The following is a 21,945-nucleotide window of genomic DNA, read 5'->3' as shown; positions in this document are numbered from 1 at the left end:
TTTGACCTAATTTGCTGATAAATAAAAATAATGTACAAAAGAGTTAAAAATATAAATATAGAAATAAATATTGCACAAAATGTAGTAAATAAAATCGATAGATCTAATTAACGTAAAAGACAAAAGCACGGATGCATATGAGTGTCTCTAACCAGCATGCAACTGGTACGAATCGGACAACGAATTCCGCAGCGATGCAATTGAAACATTGTGACCGTCGAGCCATATGTAATGCAACGGCTCTGCCCCCCGGGCGTTCTTCATTCTGCAATCCACATTTTCGACTCATCTTCTGCATCATCTAGTGGGAGTTCAACTATATAAAAGCCAACCACCAAATCCGTGGTGCATCGCATCATTAACCAGTGCATCGGGAATATAAACATAGTACACATAGTTCACAGTCGACATGAAACAAGTAAGGCAATTATTAACTCATTACTATACTGTAACAATAATTAATGATATTGTTGCGTACTTTAATTTTCTTTGTTTGGTTTTGTTTCGTTGTTTCTTTTGTATAATGTTCGTACCCGTGTCTATAGAATGGGGAAGTGGCTCGTGAGATCCGACGCAAGTGCAAGTGATTAGTGAGCTTTCGGTTCAGGCATTCCGGTTTCGGTTTCGATTGAGTTATGGGTGATGAGCGGGAAGAACATTGTAAAAATTTATTATATATATATATATATATATATATATATATATATATTTCTTTTATTGATAATTTTACTTTTCTTTTTTAAGATAAATTTATATGTACAACTTGATTTCAAATTTTTTTCTTTCCCTTTGTAATAACATCTATCAAAGGAATCATGGACTAATCAAACTAACTAAACAAAAGTTATATTAACCTTACTTCATATACACTATCTAAACTAAATTTAGGATGTTTTATGGATTTGATCTTTAACTTTTTGTCGTAGTCAAATATTTTTTAACAAAAAGCTTTTTTCAATGTAGTTTTGGCTAATTCTCTAATATTTTTATGAATTAATGGTCAAATTATAGATTTTTGAATATTTCAATTATGGTAATATATTTTTTTTTAGAATGTAAAAGTGTATCTAAAATTTTTAAGCTAATTTATATAGTTTTGGAATATTTTAATAAATTAGTAATTAAAATAGTTACTATAGTAAATTTTTGATAATGTAAAAGAATTTTTTTAAAATTATTTAATACTATATGTTTAACTAAATATTAATTTTTTATAAAATAAAGAAAACCACGTTTGATCTAATATAATATTTCATTAAAATAAATATTAAATGAGAAATTTGAATTCATCAATTTTTCTATAAAAAACAAATAATTTATATTTTTAGTAAATGACTCAGTAAAAAAAATATTACATGGAAAACTTTATGGTTTGACAGAATAATATTTATAATAATATTTCAATTTATTACACTTTATTATTATTTATTTTACATTTTCTATAAAAATTATATATTTTTTTGTCTCAGTAGAAAAATTATTAAATGATGGAAAATAAATGTGATATTCTTTACAAGAAATTTATTTTTTAAGATAAATGTTTGAGTAAGAGATTAAATGAAATATTTTATCTGAATAAATTTGTTGTTTTTAGTAAATGTCTCAGTAAAGAAGGATTAAATGGAAAGCTTTATGGGAATAAAAATGTTCTGGTTTGACAGAATATAAATGAAATACAAATTATCAAATTTTATTTAAATTTATTTGACATTCTTTATAAGAAATTTATTTTTTTGGTAAATATTTAAGTAAAGAAATATTAAATGAAATACTTTACCTGAAAAAAAATTGTTCTGTATGGACAGGATAAAATATATTTCAATATATTAAAGTTTGTTTTAATTTATTTGACATTCTCTGTAAGAAATTTGTTGTTTTTAGTAAATGCCACAGTAAGGAAGAATTAAATGGAAATCTTTATGCAAATAAAAATGTTCTGACTTAACAGAATAAAAATATATTACAATGTAACAAATTTTATTTTAATTTATTTGACATTCTCTTTAAGAAATTTCTTATTTTTAGTAAATGTCTCAGTAAAGAAGGATTAAATGACTCAACAAAATAAAAATGCATTACAATTTATCAAATTTTATATGAATTTCTCTATATGAAATTTATCTTTTTAGTAAATGAAGATTAAACAAAATATTTTATCTGAAAAAAATTGTTCTGGTTGGACAGGATAAAAATATATATCAATTTATAAAATTTTATTATAATTTATTTTATATTATAAGGAAAGGTTTACTTTTTTCATACAGAAATTTAGTAATTTTTAAATTAAAAATAGACTGTTAATTAATAAATATTAACCAAAATTAATTCTAAATTAAGTTCAAATTTATTTAGTATATATTAAATTATTGAAAATTAGTCACCAACTAATGTAGAACATAGTACATAATACATTAATCTTTAATGTAGTACATAGTACATTAATCCTAGTACATAATACATTAATCATTATATATTTTGGTAATAATATTAATAATAATTTAAGTTGTAGAATAGCATAATAATAATATAATTTAGACTATTCAGGTGATTGATTAACCAATGTTACTAAATATTTAGTCAGTGTAGTAAGTAGTAAGTACCATAATATACTAATCTTGTATGTACTAATTAATACTAACATAAATTTAAATAATACAATTAAAAATATTTAGATTATTCACGTCATATTTAGTGATAAAAATAAATTGAATAATCGATGAAATTATTAAAAATTTGCACACAAAATATTTAGTCAGTGTATATTTAATCAACTAATAATATTAATAATTTAAGATTAAATTATTAAATACTTAGATTATTGAAGGAATATTTTAGTGCCAAAATTAAATTGAATTACAAAATAAATATTGAACATTATGCTATAAAATACAATAATTCAAAATATTTCTCAAATTATTCAAAAAATATTTAGTGTCAAAGTTTAATTTAAATTTAGAAAATAATATACTTATTTTGAACGTTTAATTTTTGAGTAATATTTGATTTATATATTTTTTATTCAATTTATATGTTTAATATATATTAAAAATATAATTTATGTTATAATAATACTAATTTTATTATAGTTTTTTCATACTAAATATTCTTTCAAAATATTAGATGATTATTAACAACAATATAAACAAATATTTCCTATATTTTAATAATATAGGCATAGAAAATAATTAAAAATTTATATCACAATTGGTGGAGGGTTTTAATCATATAATCCTGAATGATATAAACAATTAAAACAATATTAAAACTAACAATAGTTAAGATAAGTATAATTTAAAATCTTAGAAATTTTTAATTACTATTAAAAATAAAATACAATAATTTTATGGTTACTAAATTTTTAATTGTAAACATTCTTTATAAGTATAAAATTTTTAAATGATAATATATAATGTTTGTCTTAGTAATTTATTATTAAAAAAAATATATATTTACATTTATTAAATGTAAAATTATTTATGATAAACAAGCAGTTATACAATATTATTGTTTCTACATTGCACAACAATTTTTTATGTACATCAATAAACATTTTATTTTTAAATAAAAGCTATGAAATAGTAGAAAAAAATGTAAAATTTGAATACAATATAATGCTAAATTAGTAATTTAAAATTGGTTAACTGTCGTTTGTGTATAAAAATTACTTAATGATAGATAGATTAATATTATAAACATTAGAGTGTCTCATTTAATTATAATAGTACAATTATTGTTTATTCAGTGTACATATCAAAGTGGCACGTGGGACAGAATGCGGAAAGTGCAAGTTTACAGTGAACGGTCAGATTCTTATAGGTCACTCGGTCTAAAAGCAAAAGTCAAAAAGTTACGTCGAGTCCAAATAGTAAATCTATTATGTATCGACACATTTCATATTCACAACATCCAAACGAAAGCTCCGTATAATACATAATAATATGACGTTTGACGTATGCTAATTGATAACAAACAAGTTCCCCAAGCTGAAAATTCTTCCTGAAAGATATTACGCTGACAATAATCGTGGTTAATTAGCGTTTATTGTGGTGATTGCGGGAGTACATCACGAGTTATCGGTTTGACCCTTTGGAACTGGTCAAATTAATATGATAATTGTTGTGTGTAGTCACTTCCGCATTTTAGTGCGTGTTATATCAACGTGTTTTTGTTGTTGTGGGTCCGGGAAATCTTATGTGATGGATGATGACTTCAATATTTTATCCATTTGAGTAAAGTTTCTTTAATTAAACAATAAACGAATAATGTGGAACAGTTTTGGAGCTGAGAAAATTCAATTTCCTACGTTACAAAACGTTTGGCTTAATATAGAATGTTGTAATAATAGGAATAATTGTCAAAAGAGAAAACAGAAAATATTTTATTGAAATAACTTAATAACAACATATTGTAATTTCTTACATATAAATTAAAAAAATTAATTAGTTTATTTAGAAATTTAATAGTTAAATTTTCATTATATCAATTTATTACTCAATTTCATAAATATATGTGTTTTTTAAGGATCTTCAACTATTTCAAAATGTTAATTTTATTTACAAAACTATACTAAACTCAATACAAAAATCTATTTTTCATAAGTAACTACAACAATTACATATTGAGGTTATGTTACTTATATTGTGAGGTTATGTTAGACATATTATGGGGAAGGTGAATTAAATTTTGACAACTAAACACTTTTAAAAGCATATATTATATCATTTTCTTAGTAAAATTCTCTTATAAATTAAGAAAAACATTGACGAAGAATAAAAATAAACTTTATTGAACTTTAAAATGTCCAATTTTGAAATGTTGGCCCAGAAAATGTTAGTACCTGTCTAAAGGTACAAATATTCAACATTTTCATGGCTAACTTTATTCAAAAACCAATTTTTCATAAATAATTACTACTGTTAAATATTGAGGTTATGTTACTAATAATATTATGAGGTTATGTTAGATATATTATGGTGAAATATTTCAGGTGAATTAAATTTTGACAACTAAACACTTTTAAAAGCCTATATTATATCATTCTCTTCGTAAAATTCTCTTATAAATTAAGAAAACGATAGACGAAGAAAAAAATATACTTTATTGAACTTTAAAATGTCCAATTTTAAAATGTTTGCCCAGAAAATGTTAGTACCTACCTAAACGTACTAATATTCAACAATTACATGCATAACTTTATTCAAAAACTAATTTTTCATAAGTAATTACTACAGTTAAATATTGAGGTTATGTTACTCATAATATTATGAGGTTATGTTATATACTAAACACTTTTAAAAGCATATATTACATTATTTTCTTAGTAAAATTCTCTTATAAATTAAGAAAACGATTGACGAAGAATAAAAATAAACTTTATGGAACTTTAAAATTTCCAATTTTGACATGTTTGCCCAGAAAATGTTAGTACCTGCCTAAACGTACAAATATTCAACAATTTCATGGGTAACTTTATTCAAAAACCAATTTTTCATAAATAATTACTACTGTTAAATATTGAGGTTATGTTACTAATAATATTATGAGGTTATGTTAGATATATTATGGTAAAATGTTTCAGGTGAATTAAATTTTGACAACTAAACACTTTTAAAAGTATATATTATACATTTTCTTATTAAAATTCTCTTATAAATTAAGAAAAAGATTGACGAAAAATAAAAATAAACTTTATAGAACTTTAAAATGTCCAATTTTAACATGTTTGTCCAGAAAATGTTAGTACCTGCCTAAACGTACAAATATTCAACAATTTCATGGGTAACTTTATTCAAAAACCAATTTTTCATAAATAATTACTACAGTTAAATATTGAGGTTATGTGACTAATAATATTATGAGGTTATGTTAGATATATTATGGTAAAATGTTTCAGGTGAATTAAATTTTGACAACTAAACACTTTTAAAAGTATATATTATACATTTTCTTAATAAAATTCTCTTATAAATTAAGAAAAAGATTGACGAAAAATAAAAATAAACTTTATAGAAATTTAAAATGTCCAATTTTAACATGTTTGTCCAGAAAATGTTAGTACCTGCTTAAACGTACTAATATTCAACAATTACATGCATAACATTATTCAAAAACTAATTTTTCATAAGTCATTACTACAGTTAAATATTGAGGTTATGTTACTCATAATATTATGAGGTTATATTATATACTAAACACTTTTAAAAGCATATATTACATTATTTTCTTCGTAAAATTTTCTTATAAATTAGAAAAACGATTGACGAAGATTAAAAATAAACTTTATTGAACTCTAAAATGTCCAATTGTGAAATGTTTGCTCAGTATCTGCCTAAACGTACAAATAATCAAACAATTACATGGCTAACTTTATTCAAAACCCAATTTTTCATAAATATTGTTAAATATTGAGGTTATGTTACATATATTATGAGGTTATGTTACGAACCTGTCTAAACGTACAAATATTCAAAACAATTACATGGCTAACTTTATTCAATACCGAAATTTTCATAGATATTGAGGTTATGTTACATTTATTATGAGGTTATGTTGTATATATTCTAAGGAAATATTTCAGGAGAATTAACTTTTGACAACTAAACACTTTTAAAACTATAAATTATAACATTTTCTTACTAAAATTCTCTCACAAATAAAGAAAACGATTGACAAAGAATGAAAATAAGCTCCATTAAACTTTAAAACGTCCAATTGTGAAACGTTTGCTCAGTAAATGTTAGTACCTGCCTAAACGAACGGTTATTCAAACAATTGCATGGCTAACTCATTTTTAATGTGTGAAAACCCACCTCCGGGATAATCAGAATTTTTACATCACTCCATGAGATCATGACGTACTCCTTCATACTTTTACCGGATTGACTAATAATAACTAATATAAAATTACATAAAAACAATGAAAAGTGCGCTGAATTCGTTGCCGTATTACATAAATCAGGTGAACAATGGCGTGATCTCAGCGTGAGGACTGTCCTTTTAATTATAATTGCAGTTTACTATTATCATATTTAGTTGCTTGAATGTTAATTAAAGGCAAATTTGCAAACTGATGCTGTAATTAACAACGACGTAAGAGTTTGGTCAATGAAGAAAGTACTAAGGGAAGTACTGAATACTTGTGTGTTTTGTTGTAAGGTTTTGCTGGGTCTGGCCCTGCTGGGCCTGTCGACGTGCGCTAGACTAGACGGAGCCAAATACTTGCCGCCCGGCCAGGGCGGTGGGTTTCCCGGAGGAGGTGGTGGTGCTGGAGGTTATCAAGGCGGCGGTGGCGGAGGTCCCGGCGGATATCCAGGCGGCGGCGGAGGCGGAGGCTACTCTGGAGGAGGCGGTTACTCGGGTGGTGGAGGCTCTGGGGGTGCCGCCGGAGGATATCAAGGTAGGTAACTCCCCACAACCTAGCATGAGTGATAATTTCGTCGATTTAACACAGGAGGTGCTGGAGGCCAATACCAGGGAGGTGGAGGTGGAGGCGGCGGCGGCGGCGGACCCCAGATCCCTATCATCCGCTACGAGAACAACCCGAACCAAGGCGATGGCAGCTACAACTACCTCTACGAGACCGGCAACGGAATCAACGCCCAGGAAGAGGGAGTCCAAAGGGACGGCACGGCAGCTCAGGGCTCCTTCTCCTACACCTCCCCTGACGGACAGCAGATCCAGATCTCGTACACCGCCGACGAGAACGGCTTCCAGCCGCAGGGCGCCCACCTGCCGACCGCGCCGCCAATCCCGCCGGAAATCCTCAAGGCCCTCGAGCAGAACGCCGCCGACGAAGCCCGCGGTGTAGTCGACGACGGGCAGTATAGGGGTGAGGGTGCCGGAGGCTACGGAGGCGGCGGAGCCGGCGGTGCTGGTGGATACGGAGGTGGTGGAGCCGGTGGTGCCGGAGGATACGGAGGCGGCGGAGCCGGAGGTGCTGGTGGATTCGGAGGCGGCGGAGCCGGTGGGTCTGGAGGATATGGAGGCGGCGGAGCCGGTGGACACGGCGGAGCTGGTGGGGGAGGTGGTGGTCCTCCGGGCACACAATATGGAACACCGTTCAGGGGTTCGCAGCAGCCGTTCAGGGCGCCAGGTGGTCCGTCCGGGTCTGGGACGTCGGGTGGCGCTGGTGGTTACAGATATTAAGCTATTTTAATTATTTCAACGCCATTTAGACGTATTTTAGACTTGTATATATTTTTTTTATATTGTAAATAAATTTATTTGTATAATTGTTTAGTTATTATTTCTTTAATTACCTATAACATTTAAAATTTATTAATATTCATTATTTTTGACGTAAAATGGAGTCATAACTTTATCTTAATCATCATTAACAATAATTTATTCCAATATTTTAATAGAAACAAATTTGTCTTTGTGATAATTTTTCATTATATTTTCTAACATAACAATTTATAATTCATCTCTGTGGGGAAAATAGAACAAAAAATTCAATGATCAGACAAAAATATAAAATATATTGATCAGTATCAGTCATTTGTCAATGATGATTGATCAGCTTTGGTATTGATCTAATGAGATGGTCAATTTTGTTCTGTGATTTCTTATTTTTTGTAAAGAGGGCTGAAGTGGTTGAAGCTTAAAGTCTCTTTTTTGTCTTTGATATTTTACAGTTATAAATCTTGTAATCCTGTTGGCCATGGCAAATTTTTATGATTTATGTTCCTGTTAAAATATTTAAGCTCATTATACATTTTGATACCCAATTAATCAAATCAAGAATAACACGTTGACTTTTAAATTTATTGAATGCATTACGCTACCTTAACAACAATCTAGTGTGGGCATTGATATTTGTTAATAAAGAAATTAAATGAGTGATGAATGGGATATTTATTAATAAAGCAATTCTTTTTAAAATATCACAATATTACTTAAACATCTAATACGAAATAAACTAATTCTATTAAAGTTTAGAGTTGAAACTTATTATTTATTTCCTTAATTTGGGACTGAGTAAGAAGATTAGAACACCCTTTTCACTCATTTATAACCCCCAACTTCTTTAATTGTCAATATGCAACGACAATCTAGAAATTTAACTCCCCCAAGTGGGCCCAAGTGGTTGTTTTAGTGAAAGAAGGTTGGAGTTACCACAGAATAGCCCATATATCCATTTCCCATACCTTTTAATGGTACATGAAGACCAAGTCAGGCTAGAAATCCTGCTACAACTCCTCCTCAAGATCTTTTTTTGAAACTTTTAACTTTGAGACAACGATTTGTGACTGACTGAAGTTTATAGTCTCATTTGGGGATGAATAATGTTAATCTTAATGTTGAGAGTTACATTTTAGACATTTTAGAAGTACAGTACCCCTTTTTTAGCTCCATATTTTTTAGTAATGCAGGAAAATTGATAACCATATTGTCTTAAATTATCTTGCTGATGTTGGGATTAATGCAATGGGCTGGCCAGCTCATAGTCCAGACCTTAACCCAGTAGAACATATCTAGGACATTCTTAGGAGACGTTTAAGGGACCATCATAACCGTCCAAATAACTTATAGGATGTGGAGTGTCTTCTACTCGAAATTAGGGAGAATTTGGATGAAATAGAAATTCTAACCCAGATTTTGAGTATGAACAGAAGATGTGAGGCTGTCATTTGTAGTAGAGGTGGAAATACTCCATATTAAGTTCACATTTTGTCAGTTTTTAATTTTTTTAGAAGCATAACATAATAATTATAAGTAAAAACCTATTTTTAAATGAATACACAAAGAGTGACTCATGATTTCATCTTAATTCTAATTTCATCTATAAGACTATTATGCAGATCTATCCTTTGCAGGCAAAATATTAGTGGGTGCCAAAATAATTTATAATACCTTTAAATCGACCATAACACAGATAGTACCAACAAACACACCACATTACCCAATAGAAGAAAGAAAGAGTACCTGCGAGGCACGATATCATTATAATAATCGTGACTTTTATCAAAACCAGCAACAAAAATAGGTTAATACTGGTTGATCCTAACTGCTTCAATGGACCATATAATCTTATTAGCACTTACGCAACGTCCATTGCCTTCATTCACCAAATTCGACAGAAGATCACCTTTGGGAGAGTTACAAGTGCACCAAAATAATAAGATAATTTATTTTTTTGGGAACCCGATCGTGATCTACTTGTCGATGTTGGCGCAACAAGCAGAATTAAGAAATTTCAGTTTCCTAACACTTACTTCCATTTATCGATATTCTCCATCAATATTTAATTGCGTGTAATAAATTCTGGGAGGTATTGGTCGTAATTTGTATTACAAATTGGTTCTATTTTGGGAATATTAATTAATTAATATATTATGCAGGTATTTCTGTTTTTTGTGTGGTCTGTGCGTCGTTGCATAAAGTTTTATGATGAGGCCAAGATTAAAAACACCCACGATTTGAATATGAAAGTGATTTATATTTTTGAATTATTGGGGTTACATCAAGGGTGCTATTTTACTAAGTTGAGACTACTCAAAAACAATAGAAGCTTCAGGCAACACTTATATATAGTATAGAATATTTCTAAATCACAATTGCAAATAATCATTATTATGCATTATTTATTAATATGTGTTTGAAACTTCTTAACTGGGACAAAAAATGGAATATTTTAACATGATTCATTTTATAATATTTTCAAATCATTTAAAACCTTTAATTTTAATAACTTTAACAATTGCTTTTTATTTAATTATTGAAATATTTGTTAAAAATTTCTAATAAAAACTCATTTTGTTTATACTTTGATTATTAACTTTTTTAATTTTGATTAATTGTTTGAATTTTTACACTAATTTATAATTATTTGAGGTAAATTATAATAATTTATAATAATTTAAAATTATTTATAATATTTTAAAATAATTTGTAATAATTTATAATAATTTACTTAATGAATAAAAATGATATAATAAAACATTTGTTAAAAATTCTAATAAAAACTCATTTTGTTTATAATTTGATTATTAATTTATTTAATTTTGATTAATTGTTTGAATTTTGATACTAATTTATAATTATTTATAATAATTTATAATAATATATAATAATTTATAATAATTTACACAATAAATAAAAATGATATAATAAAACATTTGTTAAAAAATTCAAATAAAAACTCATTTTCTTTATAATTTGATTATAATTTTTTTTTTAATTTTGATTAATTGTTTGAATTTTGACACTAATTTATAATAATTAATAATAATTTATAATAATTTATAATAACTTAATTTATAATAATTTATAATAATCTATAATAAAATATAGTAATTTATAATAATTTATAATAATTTACACAATAAATAAAAATGATATAATGTTAAAAAATTTTAATGTAAACATATTTTGTTTATAATTTGATTATTAACTTTTTTAATTTTGATTAATTGTTTGAATTTTTATACAAATTTATAATAATTTATAAAAATTTATAATAATTTATAATAATTTATAATAATTTATAATAATTTATAATAATTTATAATAATTTATAATAATTTATAATAATTTATAATAATTTATAATAATTTATAATAATTTATAATAATTTATAATAATTTATAATAATTTATAAAAATTTATAATAATTTATAATAATTTACACAATAGATAAAACTGATATAATAAAACATTTGTTAAAAAATTCTAATAAATACTCATTTTGTTTATAATTTGATAATAATTTTTTTTAATTTTGATTAATTGTTTGAATTTTGAAAGTAATTTATAATAATTAATAATAATTTATAATAATTTATAATAATTTGTAATAATTTATAATAATATATAATAATTTAAAATAATTTATAATAATCTATAAGAATTTAAAAAATAAATAAAAATGTTATAATAAAACATTTGTTAAAAATTCTAATAAAAACTCATTTTGTTTATAATTTGATTTTAAATTTTTTTAATTTTGATTAATTGTTTGAATTTTGTTACTAATTTATAATTATTTATAATAATTTATAATAATTTATAATAATTTACACAATAAATAAAAGTGATATAATAAAATATTTGTTAATAAAAGCTCATTTTGTTTATACTTTGAATATTAACTTTTTTAATTTTGATTAATTGTTTGAATTTTGACACTAATTTATAATAATTTAAAATAATTTATAATATTTTATAATATTTTATAATATTTTATAATATTTTATAATATTTTATAATATTTTATAATATTTTATAATATTTTATAATATTTTATAATATTTCATAATATTTTATAATATTTTATAATATCTTATAATATTTTATAATATTTTATAATATTTTATAATATTTTATAATATTTTATAATATTTTATAATATCTTATAATATTTTATAATATTTTATAATAATTTATAGTAATTTACACTAAATAAAAATGATTATTATTTTTAATATAATAATTTTATTACAATCTATTTTTTATTAATAATTCAAATGTTCTTTTTTTTGTTTTATTATTAATTTGATTGATTGATAATAACATTTTAATATTTTATAATGTATTTTTTATATAATTTAATGACTTCTAAAAAAAAAAAGTTAAATTTAATTTGTCATTATATTTAATAATACTATTAAAGTTCTAAAAAATTATTATTTATCATATTATAGATATCAATTTAGAAAAAAAGTAAAAAGTACCATTTTTAGATTTTCGATATTAATTAATTAATATTAATAATATTATCGTATTTATTATTACATTTATTTCTATTTTTTTATAGTTTAATTATTTACCTTTCTTCATATGTGATAAATTAATTTAAAAATATAATTTTTAATATTAATTTACAAAAAAGTATTTTTTTTAAGATTAATAAATGAAAAAATTATAAAAATTTTAATTGTTTCATTATTATAAAAACATTATTAGAATTTCAAAAAATTTCTTTGATATTGTAATTTATTATAACATTTGTATATAAACATTAACACCTTTATTAAAACTTTTCTAATTAAAAATTATTTCCTCCATAATTGGATTATTGGCTTTTTTCTTTAAACAGGATAGAGTTGGTTATTTTACAATATTAATCTTAATAAATATGTAATAAATAACGAGTCAATTTAATTACAAGATAATAACTGACATAAATGTTAATTAAAATTCCGCTCTTCTTATACCACATAATAACTCAATTATAAATGTAAAGCCCAATCAAATCTATTTGTCTCTTCATCCTTAAAGTTTAAGGATGAGGAACGTCAAGGCCACACCACAAATAGACCTATTTATTTTTCCCAAATCCGCCTTAATCCATTTTTATTTATATTTCAGGATCGTAATATTCACTGTAGGCAATCATGGTTTGGGTTTTAATAATTATAATTATGAGCAAATTAAAATGCTCCATCATCCAACGACATAATGGCATTTGAAGCTCCAGTTTCTGACATTGTCCTTGCACTTCTTGGCGTCACTCCACATTTCATACAGTCTAAATGCTAAGGTCGTCGATCATAAGGAAGATGATTGTTTACTCTATGAAATACAAAGCACATCATTGACATTAAAATCAGTTATCGAAACTAACGACACCGCAAAAATGAACTGTCACTTTTAATTCGATTGCGTAAGTTATAATTTGTTATATTTCAGTATTGTCATGTTATTAGTTTCGATAATTCGATTCAATGAACGTGACTTGCTATTAGAATGAATAAATCTTGAGAATGGATCATTAAATGTTAAATAATTAACTTATAATAGTTGTACAGAAAATCAATTACTGTTATAATGAAGGCACTTAGTAAATATGTTGGTTTTCTTAGGAAAAATTATTTATTGAATTTTATTTGTCCTTAAATTATTATATTAATTTTTAAAAATCAATTTACTTTAATAATAAGACACATAATATTATATTGTTTTATTTATTTATTTTTTATTAATTTTTAAAACGTGTTATAATTTATTCAAGAGACTTTTTATTATTATTATTATTATTATTATAAATTATTTTTTTAATTATAATAGATTATCAAAAATAATTTATTTAATTTTAATTTTAGTTCACTTTTATTTTTAATAAATTTTAATATATTATTTAATATTCTTCATTATATTTTGTTGTTTTAAAAATTTAAATAACTCTTATTATCACAAATTTTTATTTTTTCATTCTACATATATTATTTATTTAAAAATTTATTTAAATAATTTATTTAATTTATTTTAACTTAATTTATTTAATTTAATTTGTTTAATTTACTGAATTTACTGAATTTACTGAATTTACTGAATTAACTGAATTTACTGAATTTACTGAGTTTACTGAGTTTACTGAATTTACTGAATTTACTGAATTTATTGAATTTGCTGAATTTACTGAATTTACTGAATTTACTGAATTTACTGAATTTACTGAATTTACTGAATTTACTGAATTTACTGAATTTACTGAATTTACTGAATTTACTGAATTTACTGAATTTACTGAATTTACTGAATTTACTGAATTTACTGAATTTACTGACTTTACTGAATTTATTGAATTTACTGAATTTGCTAAATTTACTGAATTTACTGAAATTACTGAATTTACTGAATTTACTGAATTTACTGAATTTACTGAATTTACTGAATTTACTGAATTTACTGAATTTACAGAATTTTAATTTACTGAATTTACTGAATTTGCAGAATTTACTAAATTTATTTACTGAATAATTATATATTATTTAATTTTCTTCATTATATTTTGTTGTTTTAAAAATTTAAGTAACTGTTATTTTCACAAATTTTTATATTTTCATTCTACATATATTATTTATTTAATATTTTATTTAATGTTTTATTTAAATAATTTATTTAATTTACTAAAATCACTGAATTTACTGAATTTACTGAGTTTACTGAGTTTACTGAGTTTACTGAATTTACTGAATTTACTGAATTTACTGAATTTACTGAATTTACTGAATTTACTGAATTTACTGAATTTACTGAATTTACTGAATTTACTGAATTTACTGAATTTACAGAATTTTAATTTACTGAATTTACTGAATTTGCAGAATTTACTAAATTTATTTACTGAATAATTATATATTATTTAATTTTCTTCATTATATTTTGTTGTTTTAAAAATTTAAGTAACTGTTATTTTCACAAATTTTTATATTTTCATTCTACATATATTATTTATTTAATATTTTATTTAATGTTTTATTTAAATAATTTATTTAATTTACTAAAATCACTGAATTTACTGAATTTACTGAGTTTACTGAGTTTACTGAGTTTACTGAATTTACTGAATTTACTGAATTTACTGAATTTACTGAATTTACTGAATTTACTGAATTTACTGAATTTACTGAATTTACTGAATTTACTGAATTTACTGAATTTACTGAATTTACTGAATTTACTGAATTTACTGAATTTACTGAATTTACTGAATTTACTGAATTTACTGAATTTACTGAATTTACTGAATTTACTGAATTTACTGAATTTACTGAATTTACTGAATTTACTGAATTTACTGAATTTATTGAATTTACTGAATTTACTGAATTTGAATTTACTGAATTTACTGAGTTTACTGAGTTTACTGAGTTTATTGAGTTTACTGAATTTACTGATTTTACTTAATTTACTGAATTTGCTGAATTTGCTAAATTTATTTACTGAATACATTAAATTCATTATTTTATTTTTAAATTTTCTGTATGTTTTAATTGAATAAACACATAAATTTTATATATTTTATATTTATAAAATAATTAATTGTAATTTCAAAAACTAAATTAGAAATTACTCAATTTCAACTAATTTCATTTAAATTTCTTTGTTTGCTTAAAACATTTCACTTATTTCTCCACATTAAATAAATTTACCTAATAGACACATCAAAATAATTAACCCTGAAAGGAGCAACACTTGCAACTGCATTAATTTGAATAGTAATTGGTGTAATGAATCTTCGATGGAAAAAAATAGAAGATGACTTCCTAAAAAGTCCTTGGAGGTAATCTGATTCGGTTTAAATTGAGCGCACATCTTTAGTGGGAGCGGTCTGTTATTTTATATAAAAGAATTAGCCGAATTTTTCAGCAATCAGTTCAGTTACACGGTGAATCAGATCAATATGAAACAAGTGAGTACAAGTGACTTGGAATTTTTTGTTCTGTGTACTTTGTGGTGATTTTTACAGAGAAGAGAGGGTCAATTTTGAAAAATTTTAAAGTATCTTTGGTGATAGAATTTTTATTATCTTTTCAATGACTTAAATATAAAGTTAAAATTATTAACGACAATTAATTGATAAATGTCTTGACCAATATCAGAGATGCATTAATTAATAATCTCTTTATTTATTATACAATTGTGATTAAAAATTCCGACGTATAATACATAAGCTTTAATAACAGATCTTGTTTTTTTTAATGTTTAAAATAAAACAATTAAGCATTGTTCTGATGAAATCATTGTACAAAATTGTATTCATAATTAATATTACGACGCCTATTGATGATTAAAAATAAATGTTACAATTAGTCATAAGATTTACTATCATGGCATTGAGACCGATGTCTATTTTCATATAAAATAATACTAGAATAGTTTAAACATTTGTTTCAAACTTAATATTTAAATTTTAATATTTTTGCATACTAGTTTATCTCTTTTATTTTTTATTCAGGAATTTGGTTTATTTTATTTAAAAAAAATTAAATTCTAAATAAAATTCATTATTTTGATATGATAATTGTATTAACTGTAACAGTGATAAAATAGATCAAAAATGTCAATTTAGTTTATATTTTGTATTAATAAAATATTTCAAAATTTTAATATTAAATAATTAAATTTTTAATAAATTTCTATTAAATTCTTAGAAAACTATAAAATTGCATTACTTATATTTTAACAATAATATTTGGAAATAATATAATTTTAAACAATTTATTTGATAAAATTCTATACTTTTTAGAAGATTTTTTATTCATCTTTAAAGAAATTTGAATTATATTTTATATTGACTTAAAAATATATTAATTTCTCATTAAAATAGATTCTATTAAACATTTTGATTCATTGAATTTTAATATATAATAAAAACAGTAATAAAATAGGGTAAAAATATCAATTAATAAAAATATTATAAAATAAATTATGAATTCAACAAAATAAATTGTTAATATTTTATTAATTTTAAAGATTAATTTGACAGATTTTTTGATACATCTTTATATTATTTAAAAAATATTATATTTTGATTTATTTTAAACAATAGTATCAGTAAAAATACAAATTAAAAATTTTATTTTATATTAATAATATATTTAAATATTATAGTATAATTATTTCAATTTTATTAGATTTGTATTTTTCTAAAACACAGTCTATTTTTTTTTTATTTTTTAATAATAATATTTGTAAACTTGTATTTTAAACAATATTATATAATAAATTGTCAATTTTACATAATAAATTATTAATTTTTTATTAATTTTAAAGATTAATTCGTTTAATTTTTAAAATCATTTTTATATTAATTAGAAAATATGTTTTAATTTATTTTAAGTATATTATTATTATTTCAATATTATATAATATTTAATATTTCATTTTTATTAATTTTCTATTAAATTCTTAAAAAATACAAAAAACTATTTTTATATTTTTTAACAATAATATTTGTAAATAATACAATTTTAAACAATATTATATAATAATTTGTCAATTTTTCATAATAAACTATTAATTTGTTATTAATTTTAAAAATTAATTTGTCTAATTTTTAGATACATTTTTATATTAATTAGAAAATATTATATTTTAATTTATTTTAAACAATAGTATAAAAATAGGGTACAAATATTAATTAAAAATTATATTTTTTATTAATAAAATATTTAAATGTTATACAATATTTAATTATTTCATTTATATTATAGATATTTATTAAATACAGAAATAAAAAAGTTTATTTTTTTATTTTTTAACAATAATATTTGTAAATATTACAATTTAAACAATATTATATAATAAATTGTCAATTTAAATAATAAATTATTGTTTTTTTTTATTAATTTTAAATATTAATTCGTCTAATTTTTATATATATTATTATATTAATTAGAAAATATTATATTTTAATTTATTTTAAACCAAAAATAGAGTAAAAATATCAATTAAAATTATATTTTATAATAATTTCCATATTTATATATTTAATTATTTCATTTCTATTAGTTTTTCACTAAATTCTTACAAAAATACAAAAGACTTTTTTTAAAAAAAATTTTTGTAAATAATACTATTTTAAACAATATTATATATTAATTTTAAAGATTAAGATTTTAACAAATATTATAATAATATATGAATTTATTAAAATTATATAAATTTATAATTTTGTATTCATGTTAAATATGTTTTGGCAAATTTTAAAACTATTTTAAAATATTTCTTTGTATCTAATTATATTTATTTATATTTTTAATAACATTAATAAAATTTTCAAAATTTTTAAACTACAGTATAATAAAATAAAAACATTTTATTGAAATATAAATTCAATTTCTTATATATACATTTATTTATATCAATTTATAACAAAAAATTGAAAATTCGTAAGTAATTTACTGAAGATTTATGAGAAATTCACACATTCAATGTAATTTAATAACATAATAAAGTAATTTCAATAATATTGGTCTTACATTAAGAATTAATATTAATTTATAATTTAATCAATACGTCAATTATTTACAATACTTCTCAACACTCCATTGTTTACATCTAATCAAAAAGGAATTAAGCTCATCCATACACATCAACTCATCAGATAATTATTAACAAAATAAAAATGAATGCAAATTTCCAAACTCAGACAAGAGACAGTGTAAATATTTTCGTTGAGCAAAATAAGTTGCATCCCATCATTTATTCATGTAGGTGAATGTTGATTGATGCACACACGTACGTGTTTCACAAGTGCTTCCTTTGATGTTCGAGAAGACAAATTGCCGGATTGCGAAAACGAGTTCTTTTGAACGGCGATGGCATGAATGAGCCACCCTCTTGCTTCATTTAATTTCCAAGCGATGTGCACACATGGTTGCACCTTTTCTATTCACTTTGAGTGTTCAATGGGATGGACATTTTTATTTAAAAATGTCTGACGTATTTGTTAGTTTAGAATATAAGTTTTATTAGAGACTCAGCAGCCATTTTGGTGGTGATATGTCAATTGATTTTGGGTCATTTTTGGGTGCAACTTCCTAAATAACCACCAGATTTAGTCTGTTGGCACTTACACTCATTAATTATCACTTAAAAAGTAGAATCTAGAAGGTGGAGCACTTCTGCAGACACCTTTTGGAGGTTCAGGTCTTCTGTGAGTCTTATTGATACATCAGGATTAGAATATGTCCATCTCTGTGAGACAACATGGCGGTCATTGATTGGTTTTTAAGAAGTTTTCTATGGTCTACATAAAATTTTACTTATTTCAGATTCTCTTGGCTTTGGCCCTCTTCGGCTTCGCCGCCTGCGGCCGCTTGGACAGCCAATACCTGCCGCCCAACAACGCCGGAAGAGGCTACCCCTCCGGCTCCGGCTCCTACTCCGGCCCCTACTCCGGCTCCTACTCCTCCAGCAGCTCCGGCTCCTACTCCTCCGGCCACTCCGGCCCCCAGGTCCCCATCCTCCGCTCCGAGAACACCAACAACGGCGACGGCACCTACAGCTACGCCTACGAAACCGCCAACAGCATCTCGGCCCAGGAACACGGAACCGGAGGCGTCAGAGCCGACGGAGGGTTCTCGTTCACTTCTCCGGAAGGTCAGCAGTTCCAGCTGACCTACACCGCCGACGAAAACGGATTCCATCCGCAAGGGGCCCACCTTCCCACTCCACCGCCAATCCCCGAAGCCATCTTGAAGTCCATCGAATTAAACAAAGCCGAAGCTGCACGCGGTGGGTACCAGGAGGGCGCCTACAACGAGGGTCTTTACACTCCTCCGAGCACCAGCTACGGCACTCCGGTGCGCAATTATGTGCCTCCGGCACCCTCCCGTTCTTACGTGCCAGCCAAAAACAATGGAGGTTACAGATACTAAAATAAAATTGATAATATTTAAATAAATTTATTTTTACTATATTATTTAGTTTTACTCTCTAACTTCAATAATTTAAAATCTGTTGTAAAATTAGTAATAACGACTAAGGTTATTGACATTAAGGAAACATTCACTATATTAATTAATATATGAAGAACTATAATTAATTACGTATGTTGCTTCTTCTTTTCAAGCTAATGGACAGTTTGAAAATGTTAAATAATTAATTGCACGATTTAGTATAAAATAATAAACTAGTTACGTATGAAAAGTTATGAATACCTTACTTAAGACAAAGGATTAAGGACAAAGAGGATTTATATTAGAAAATAAATTAAAAGTTAAGGTGGATTAAATTAAATAAAATAATTTTAAATATATTTGTTAAGATAATTTAAATAATAAATAATAAATAAAATAATTATAAATAATAATTAATTAATTAATTATATAATAAATAAATAATTAATTGACAATTGATATTTTTTATTACAAATATTACCAAAATATTTTAATAAAAATATATTATACATTTAATTATTATCATATTATTTTACATATTTTATAGATTTTTAAACTTTTTATAATTTTCTTATATATACATTTATACATTTTTTAATGCTTTATAGTTCTTTTTAGAAATTTTTTATAGATTTTGTAATTTTGCAGATTTCTTATATATTTTGTACATTTCTTATAGAATTTTTATAAATTTTATCATTATTTTATACATTTTATAAATATTTATACTTTTTATGAATTTTTTATATATTTTGTGCAATTTTTATAAATTTTTTTAATGCTTTATAATTCTTTTTAGAAATTTTTTGAAGTTTTGTAAATTTTATAGATTTCTTTAGAATTTTTATATATTTTATATATTATTTTATACATTATTTTATATATTATTTTTACATTTTAGTCATTTTATAGATTTTCATACTTTTTATGAATTTCTTATATATTTTATGCAATTTTTATAAATTTTTTTAATGCTTTATAATTCTTTTTAGAAATTTTTTGAAGATTTTGTAAATTTTATAGATTTCTTTAGAATTTTTATATATTTTATATATTATTTTATACATTATTATATACATTATTATATACATTATTTTATATATTATTTTTACATTTTAGACATTTTATAGATTTTCATACTTTTTATGAATTTCTTATATATTTTATTCATTTTTTTATAAATTTTTTTAATGTTTTTTTTTTGAAATTTTTTTTGTAGATTTTGTAAATTTTTTATATTTCTTATAGATTTTATACATTTCTTATAGAATTTTTATATATTTTATACATTATTTTATACATTGTTTTATACATTATTTTATATATTATTTTATAGATTTTTATACTTTTTATGAATTTCTTATATATTTTATGCACTTTTTATAAATTGTTTAGTGCTTTATAGATTTTTTTTGAAATTTTTTTTGTAAATTTTGTAAATTTTATAGATTTCTTATAGATTTTATACATTTTTTATAGAATTTTTATATATTTTATACATTTTATAGATTTTCATACATTTTATGAATTTCTTATATATTTTATGCATTTTTTTTATAAATTTGTTTAATGCTTTATAGATCTTTTTAGAAATTTTTTTGTCAATTTTATGGATTTCTTATATATTTTATACATTTATTTTAGGATTTTTATATATTTTATACATTATTTTATATATTATTTTATACATTTTATAGATTTTTATACTTTTTATGAATTTCTTATATATTTTATGCAGTTAATAATAAGTTTTTTTAATGCTTTATAGACCTTTTTAGAAATTTGTTTGTAGATTTTGTAAATTTTATACATT

General features: G+C 23.4%; 2 protein-coding genes across 2 annotated transcripts; both read left to right on the top strand.

Moving 5' to 3' along the window:
• The first annotated feature begins 300 nt into the window (after positions 1 to 300).
• LOC109605753 (pupal cuticle protein 36-like) lies at positions 301 to 8,145 on the top strand. The gene is made up of 3 exons (XM_049962521.1): positions 301 to 418; positions 7,156 to 7,396; positions 7,451 to 8,145. Exons 1-3 carry the CDS (start codon positions 410 to 412, stop codon positions 8,143 to 8,145), a joined length of 945 nt encoding a protein of 314 aa, XP_049818478.1. The 5' UTR covers positions 301 to 409.
• Positions 8,146 to 16,089: 7,944 nt separating this feature from the next.
• LOC109605758 (pupal cuticle protein 20) lies at positions 16,090 to 20,142 on the top strand. The gene is made up of 2 exons (XM_020022346.2): positions 16,090 to 16,138; positions 19,506 to 20,142. The coding sequence occupies exons 1-2, from the start codon at positions 16,130 to 16,132 to the stop codon at positions 20,109 to 20,111; spliced, it is 615 nt and encodes a 204-aa protein (XP_019877905.2). The 5' UTR covers positions 16,090 to 16,129; the 3' UTR covers positions 20,112 to 20,142.
• Positions 20,143 to 21,945: the final 1,803 nt, after the last annotated feature.

The sequence above is a fragment of the Aethina tumida genome, chromosome 2 (assembly GCF_024364675.1).
Source record: "Aethina tumida isolate Nest 87 chromosome 2, icAetTumi1.1, whole genome shotgun sequence".
Classification (NCBI taxonomy): Eukaryota; Metazoa; Arthropoda; class Insecta; order Coleoptera; family Nitidulidae; genus Aethina; species Aethina tumida.
Note: the sequence above shows the minus strand (reverse complement) of the source record. Positions and strands in the feature narration are given on the sequence as shown.